We start from the raw sequence: 8,548 nt of genomic DNA, 5'->3' as shown, positions 1-8,548 counted from the left end.
CTGCTGGCAGCTGCTGCTGTTAAATTCTTCACGGACTCTGTGCGGTGCCCTCCAACATGCTTCCTGAGAAGCTGAGCCGCTCTCTGCTTAAAATTTCAACTATACGCTTCTAACCTGAAACAGATGTTATCTTGGCCGCTGTCATTTGTCATGGGCTTGTCTATTTGCATTATATACAAGGCAGATTAAAGGCAGGTAATTTGCTGCCTCATGTCGTAGAGAAAGGAAAAAGGGAGAGGATGAAATGAGAGAGAAAGAGAGAGAGAGAGACAGAGACAGAGAGACAGAGAGAGACAGAGACAGAGACAGAGACAGGGAGGAAGGATAAATGTAGAAATTAAAGGCATAAAGCCACATGGAGAAAAAGCACAAACACTCGAGCATAGCCATCCCAGCATCACACGCTGCAGCCCGGCTCCTGCTGGCCTGCCCAGCATCCCTCGTGAGCCACGTCTGTGGCCATGCGGACTGACTGTGTGAGCTGCTCTTCTGCTTTAGCATCAGCTTGCTCTTTTCAGCTCCCATGTCATGTACTGTCTTAAAAAAAAAAAGTGTACTGCTTGTTACTCATTCGTCTGTGTTTTCAAGAAGTCATAGTCTCCCCCCACCCCCGCCCCTTCTTCTTTTTGGTATGGGAATCAGGAACTAGGAACTATTAAATGGGAAAAATTAACCACTCGCAGAAAATGTGGAAGCCCAGAGAAAAAGGGGTTTGTCTTTTATGGTTTGTACTTTGTAAGCTGTGGGTGTGACTCAATTTCCTCACCACCCACATAAAAAAGGTTGCCACCCAATCACTGTTTTTTCTACCCCTAACCCCTCCCCTTGGATTTTGGCTAGGAGAGACCCTAAGAAAGCCTGCCCCTCCTGGACGCTGCCGACTGTGACATATAAAAGCTGTTAGCTGCTCCTGTGGCCAGCAGCACTGAAACCTTGCAGGCTTTTGCTCTCTGAGAGTTTGTAATAAGACACACTTCTCTTACAAGAGTTCATATACTACAACCTAGCAAAGAACTTTAAATTTTTGGAAGAACAAAATATTCATTTTGGCATTGTGCAGAGGTAAGCTATTTAGCTCAAAGAGTTTATTTTGCATGCATTGATTTTAAAGTAGCTCACATTTTTTTTTTTTTTTTACTTTTAGAAATGAGGTTGGGTTATTATGATTTTTTTTTTTTTTTTGTATGTGTTCTATCAATCGGTGTCCATATATATCTGGGAGACATTATCAGCACATTCTCTGTTGTTACCTGGGATGCATTTTTCCTCTTCACTCTCCAGATGAATTTCAATTCCTAAAGATTTCCCTCTGAAAATCACTCTGCAGAGATGCATTCTGTGGTTCAGGCATCGGGGGCAGATGGCTCACATTCACTTTAGAATTAGTGGTCATGCATTCATGTTTCTCTAGCTATAGAAACTGCCTCTCAGGAACCTGCCTCATAACACCAAGTAAAACGTAAAGAGACCGTTACAGGTCATCACTTAGGCTTGAGACTTCAACACTTGTTTGGATTTTTTTTTTTTTTTTTTTTTGAGAAAATCGAATCAAACAATGCTCCCACACAGTGCCTTGTAAACCCAGACTCTCTGGACCTACTTTTTTTTTTTTTTTCTTTCCATCAACCCTAACTCTGCCTTTCTGATTTCAAAGCAAAGTGACCTCGGTGGCCTCTCCTCCACCCCTCAAAATGACAGCAGTCTCTGCGGCCAGCAGCGCCGTCCTGTTCTCCCTTCTCTGCGAAGCCAGTGCTGTCGTCTTACTCAACTCCACTGACTCATCCTCGCCAGCCAATAATTTCACTGATATCGAAGCAGCTCTCTCGGCGCAGCTGGACTCTGCGGACGTCCCCAAGGCGCGGCGGAAGCGCTACATTTCGCAGAACGACATGATCGCGATTCTTGATTACCACAACCAAGTTCGGGGCAAAGTGTTCCCACCAGCAGCCAATATGGAATACATGGTAAGCGGGATTCGTTTTCTTTGAGTTCTGAGTGAGAACGCTTTATTTGAATCGTATGTTGGAAGACTCTAATGAGTGTTTAGACGTGATGAGATACAGGAGTGGGGAACTTTTTACACATTTTAACTTACAGAAGGTTCTTATGTGCCTCGTGAGCTTAAGTACTGTTCCAGCATAGAATTAAAAAGGAGGGGAGGTCTAAATATCTTTTGTGGGTCCCACAACCATCGATAAATCAGGTCTTATATAAGAAACGTAGATAAAGAGTGGGGGATGTTGACTGATTACATCCGGAAGGTCCACTTTTAAAACAAATTTCACGTGAAAGTTTTTCTGTACTTTGTCTAATAGCCATATGTATTAGCTAAAACATTTCTTGAAAGTAATTTTTAAAAATTATAGGTTTCCTGTGCATGATTTATTCTCTGGGTAGGTGTTTCTTCCCTTTCTTGGACGGAGCTCTTTCTGATGCTAATGTATCCGTGTTCTCGGAGAACACGCTGACTTCGTCCTCCTTGTGATTTAATGCTTTGTCACTCAGACAGCAGTGAACCCAATGCATCTGCACACTGTTCCAACTAGCGATGAACACATTCTTTGCTCTCTCTTAAAAGTAGGCTCTCTGTGTTTAAATCATTAGAAAGTTTTTTTTTTTAAATTGGTATTGAAAGGATGGATGTCTTTTTAAAGTTTCTCTGTTTTGGTTTTGGATTTATGCAAGGTTATGGTTTAAATTCCAGCACTTTCAAGAGCACAGCTTGGAGCCTGTGGAAGGCAATGAAGACCACCAATATGGATTTCTAAGTTGGGTGGGCGGGTGCTGGTACCACTAACAATTTTTCTTATGTGCTGACCTAAAATTTTGGGATTTCTATCAGATTATAAATTCGTCTACTTTATTTACAGAAGCTTTTTAAGTTTGACTAGATGCAGCTATCAGTGTCACAGGAAAAATAAAGGCTTGCCAAATATATCCATAGAAGTATAATTTAGTCTCTATAAAAATGTATTTTTCTAGGATTTTTGTAGAAAGAGAAAAAGAAAAAGGGTGTATGAGGGGCACAGCCAGGTGATTAAGAGTGTGAGCTCTGGAATCTAAATGTCTGGGTTCAAATTCTAGTCCCAGAATGTAAGCGGAGTGAACTCGTTGCCTCATGTTTCATTTTTGTTGTCTGTGAGATAAGGATAAAGGCAGCGACCACCACAAAGAGCTGTTAAGAGGAACGTTATGTGTTGCGTGGTAGAGCAATTAGACCAGAGCCTACCGCAAAATAGGTGTTAAATAAACGTTAGCTTTTATGGGTTTTTGTGAACTTATGAAAGGTGCCCAGTGAAAACCTATTTAAGATCTAAAAGCAGAAATAGTTACGCACACCGAAGAGGTGTTTTTAGAAGGTGATGTACAGATGTAGTAAGGACAGGAAGAAACACGTTTTCAAAATTACCATAAATTATGAGAGAAATGTGCGTGAGATGCTATGTGAGCTCAAAAAGGTATTATGCCCAGAGTGTGGGTTCAGGCACTGCTTCCTGGAGGTGACTGCATTGCTAAGACTAAGGTGAGAATCGAGACACCTGAGCCCGCTTTGGAAACAAGCTCCTCTGGGCTGAAATCTTAACTCTGCTGCTTACTTGTGGCCTTGTGAAGTTACTCAAGATGTTAAGACTCCATTTCTTTATCTGTAAAGTGGGGATGATAATTTACATAATAACCAATTGGCATATAATGCGATTCACTATTTCAATGGTACCAAGGGAAGAGGAAGTCTCATGAGTAAAGACGTAGGTGAGGTACGACACAATAGAAATAGACTGAAAAAAGCCACGTTTTTCTAGTTATATCTTTCCCCACTGATCAAGAATTAATTCATTCCACATGCATTTATTTAGTTGCTTCTATGTGCCAAGGACTTGGCTAACTGTTTCCACAGATGATCTCATTTGATAGCTCACATTTTCCCTGTGAGGTCAAGATGGTGATCTCCATTTTACGAATGAAATCACTGAGACCCAGAGAAGTTCATGTCTAGGCCAAGGGGGAATGGGTCATTATCCATATGGAACAATACCCTTGCGCGATTTCAGGTCTGCGTGATTTCAAAGCCCATGCTAATATTGGGAGCATCTTTTCATCTGCTAGATCTAGCAGATGCTCCACTGTTGGAAACCCCTGGAGATGTCAGGATATCTTTGTTTCTTTCTTTAAAATGCCAGCTAAAATCCTACAGTAGTCATAGTCTATTTGTCATCCCTGTCTTGTCTGCTTTTCAAACGCAGGAGCTATTACATATGATTTATTTTGTAAGAAACAGATACAACACTGGTTACATAGTTGATGTTTTATAAATCCTCCTTAACTCAGTAAAGTCAATGAGAAATAGTATTTAGAACAATTAAGTTCTAAAAAGTAACATATGACTGTCTCAAATTATCAATGTAAACACCCCATGTAGTTCATTTGTGCATATATTTATTCATTTACTATTTATTGAGCATTTACTATATGTTAGGCACTATTCTAAGCATGAACAAAACAGTCAATCCTTGGCCATCTGGGTGGGAAATCAGACAACAAACAAGATAAATCAATAAATTACATACTACCTTAAAAGGTAGTAAGTTTATGAAGAAAAATAAAGCCCGTGTGCCGGTGAAGCTGTGATATTTAATAAGGTGGTCAGGGAACTGCTTAGTGAGAGTGTCCTGGAGAGAGGTGAGGGAGTGCCCCCCCGGAGGGGCATGGACGCACCGTTCCGGGCATAGAGGAGAGCGAGGGCAAAGTCCCTGACCAGGAGAAAACCGATTTGTTCAAAAAAAACATGCTCAATTTAATGAAGTCATAGAACTCTTTGAGTGAATTGAGCCATTGAAATTAATTCATTGGCCCTCGTGAAGACTCAGAAAAACTCCGAGGGCAGTATAACATAGTAGGCAGCTTGCAGATCAGAGCGGGGGTGAAAGTGCCTTCATTCTCTAGGTCGGGTGGAAAGTACAGATCTCAATCGAACACTGTTACTTTATTTTAACTTGTTCGACATTGATTTGGATTGTGAGCAATTTGAAAGTAAGTGCTACGGTGCACCTCAAAAACTTAGGACACTTGGCTCGCTCTGGCCACCGGCCACGTGTTTAAATTATCCCCGCCCGTGAGTGATGTCACCCCAGGAGCCTCATGGAGGACGGATGCAGCTCGGGGCCTTTCCTAATTGCACCGGCCTGATCAGCAATCGCTTTCATGCCCAGCTTTTCTCTCTGCACCTTTCCCCATGCCATTTCCTCTCCTTCTGACGTCACCTCGTTAACGTCTTCCACTATTTACAACCCTACCCTTCAGGTTTTAATCAGAATGTTGTGTCCTTTGCTGATATTTCTTACAATCACAACCATATTTGCCTCCTCCTCCTTTTGAAGCACCGTGACCTTTAATGTCTAGCTCTCATCAAAATCGAACTTCATTTATAGTTATTTGTATATTTCTTGCACACTTCCTAACTTTAAGCTTTCAGGATGCTAAGTATATGTTTGTCCACCTTTGTATTATATTTTCTTGGGCAATTTCTTGCATGTAGACAGTGATCTACCATTATTTCATGAATTTAATTGAATCCCTATGAACTGTTGTGTATTGAAATTGTAGTATTAATTTCAATATTATAGTTGGCCCTTCACATCCCAGGTTCTCCACTGATGTATTCAACCAACTACGGATCAAAATTATTCAAGAAAATGTTATGGTGACGCTGTTGTGTACTGTGTAGCCATACCTACTGATGTATAGACTTTTTATTTCTTGTCATTATTCTCTAAACAATACAGTATAACAACTATTTACATAGCACTCACATTGCGTTAGGTATTATAAGTAATCTAGAAATATGTGTGTAGGTTATATGCGAATACTATACCATTTAACCTAAGGGACTTGAACACCTGCAGATTTTAGTATCTATGGGTGTCCTGGAACCAATTCCCCATGGATAATAAGGGAAGACTGTATTATTTACATTTTAACAGAAGTTTCCTAATCATTTATAATAATATTTTATTTCATGCATATGAGTTTTTCCATAAATTTCAAAAAAGTAATAATATAGATAGAGCTTAAGATATGCAAGTCAAACTTCTTTACTCTTGGCTTCCGTTCTACAATTAGTTTATAGACAAATTTCCAGAGTTCCTTGGCCACCAGCTGTTTCTCATTCTTCCTAGGGGCAGTTTAAACCATGACTCTAAACCACAAACCACACTAGTTTCTTAGAATAAGAATTATCCCCAAAAGAATGAAATTGCAAGACTCACACATGGAGTAAAATTTGTAGGATATTCTCTGAATTCGACTCAATTTAATAAATTAATTTAAAATTTTTGAAGTCCCTTCATGAGATGAGATTCAAAGAAATCTTTGTCTTGTGAACAAAATGGTGAAAAACAAAAACAAACAGGAAAACCCACTAAGCGTATAGATCACTATAATACACTGCTGTGTAAGATCGATGTAATAAAAGAGGTCCAGATAAACACCATGGAGAAGTCGAAGAGGAAGTGATAATCTCTAGTTGGCGAAATCAGGAAAGGCTTCTTGGAGGAAGGACATTAGAGATGGACCCTCAGGAAGGGGAAGGGCTGGCTTGACGGCAGGTAAAGCCGGCACGGACAGACTGCCAGGAGGGAGGAAGCACAGCATGTGGGCCTTGTTTTCGAGGAGTTTGAGGAAAGACTGAGGACCGCTTAACACAAGAGCATCAGGGAGGCTGTGGCGGTTTCAGAGCGGGGCCGGAGGTGCCTTTCAGAACAGGGACCCTGGCGGCTGGTGCGGTTTAGATCAGCAGTGAACATGACAGGCAGGTGGCAAGCAGCGGGTCCGCGGGGCCACTGCTTCAGGCAGAGGCGGGAGGAGACGGGCGGCTCCACGCACGACCTGGTGCGCGGCACCAGACGCGGGCCTCGCGGTGGTGACGTGTGGAAAGGCAGGTGAGCGGCCGGGTGAAGACGAAGAGGGCGATGCCGATAACGTGGCGCATCTCGTCTGTTTGGTGCTGTAAATGCTACTGGCTGGGCTAAGGGATATGGCTTCCTGCGCGCTTCTGGAGAAGGGAAAAGTCCTTGTTACTGAGTCAGGGCCGGCGGCAGCACAGCAGTACGCAGGACCTGGATGGACGGACGGACTCTCTGCCTTCTGGAACTTAGGACTTGGGGATGAGGAAAAATGCTGATTTTGTTTACCTGGGCTTCACGTGGGAGGGCGTGTCTACATGGAAACCACATTTTCCCTTTATTCTATAGCCGACTGAACACTTCCGATGCCCACCGTGACTATATTGCAAACAATGACACCCTGTGCTGTCCCAGACGGCACCTTTTCCTCACATGGGGAGGAGAACTCAATTTTCTTGTTAGAACATGAGAAATTGGAGGTGCCTACCCTAAACCTTTTCAATGGACACTTTCGTGTGCCCTGGAACGTGTCCTGACTGGCAGTCAGGACTGGCAGATGGCGGCAGGAAGGCCTCTCCCCAGCACGCTCGGACGCGGCACTCCCGGGCCAGCTGTCGAGCCTTTTAAGCGTCTTGGCTGCAGATGGAGACCAGGGACGTTCCGTAGGAATTTTCTTTCAAGGTGCACAGTGCTTAGTATCACTCAGAATTGTAGACAACTGCTCAGTTCTCCGTGTGTGGAGCCAGCTGGAGGTTAAGAACATTTTGTTTGTGACCGTTTTGAGCACAGGCTCTAAGGAAATAATGCGAAACATGATCAGACTCCGAACGGCACTGCGGGGTGGTGGACACAAGAGCTGTGGAACCCACGGAGGCCACAGGCATGGTGGCCATATTTCCTAATACTCAACACTGCCTTTTGGACGGCCAGTGATATCTGACCTGACACAATAGCACAGAACAAGAATTTCATTGTGTTCCTGCCAAGTGTTGGTAGGACATAGCATCATGTCTGTTCCACAGAGAACACTCAGTTCGTATTTGTGGAACAACTGAATGATGTCTTCTGACTTCTTCTGGGCACCCACGTAAAGTGCGTGTGGCTGTGGGCAAAAGGCCGTCGATATCAGTCACTCCGCAGCGTCTGCTCACGTGCCTGGCCCTGGGCCGAGGGGAGCGAGCGGGCAGGGAGGAAGCACTCCTCACTGACAGGGACTGTCGGCGGACAAGCAAGTGGCAAAGCGGTGAGCCGAGTGCCACAGTGAATGAGCCCAGGGGCTCTGACAGCACATGGGGTGAGCCCAGCCCAGACTCGGACTTCGGGTACACAGGCAGGGAAGGCTTCCAGAAAGAAATGATTTCAAATATTAAATGTGAAAACTAAACACAAGTCACAGAGAAGGGAGCTAAGGAAAGAGGCAGCCAGTAACCCTGAGAAGATGCACGGTGTCCTGAAGAGAGATGAGTGTGGCTTGCTGGGGTGTTTCACGGCAAAAGCGATGCGTGCGGAGGCTGGGGAAGGCATGAAGAAATCTGCTGTATCTTACTCTGAGATCGAAGGCGGTGACTGAAGGTCTGAGGCAGGAAAGGTGTATCATGAATTCGCATTGAGGAAAGGTGGTTCTGGTCACGGGGTGAGGAGGAGACTGG

The 8,548-nt window shown here is 43.6% G+C and overlaps 1 protein-coding gene across 1 annotated transcript in view; it reads left to right on the top strand.

Moving 5' to 3' along the window:
* Positions 1-887: 887 nt before the first annotated feature.
* PI15 (peptidase inhibitor 15) overlaps positions 888-8,548 on the top strand; it is a 28,633-nt gene continuing 20,972 nt past the window's right edge. Inside the window, exons 1-2 of the mRNA XM_016153686.2 lie at positions 888-1,062; positions 1,655-1,964. Coding sequence (XP_016009172.1) covers positions 1,692-1,964 — 273 coding nt within the window. The 5' untranslated portion in view covers positions 888-1,062; positions 1,655-1,691. The remainder of the gene's footprint in view (positions 1,063-1,654; positions 1,965-8,548) is intronic.

The sequence above is a fragment of the Rousettus aegyptiacus genome, unplaced genomic scaffold (assembly GCF_014176215.1).
Source record: "Rousettus aegyptiacus isolate mRouAeg1 unplaced genomic scaffold, mRouAeg1.p scaffold_m13_p_15, whole genome shotgun sequence".
In the NCBI taxonomy this organism is placed as follows: domain Eukaryota; kingdom Metazoa; phylum Chordata; class Mammalia; order Chiroptera; family Pteropodidae; genus Rousettus; species Rousettus aegyptiacus.
The sequence above is the reverse complement of the archived record's forward strand: the minus strand, read 5'-3'. Positions and strand labels throughout refer to the sequence as shown.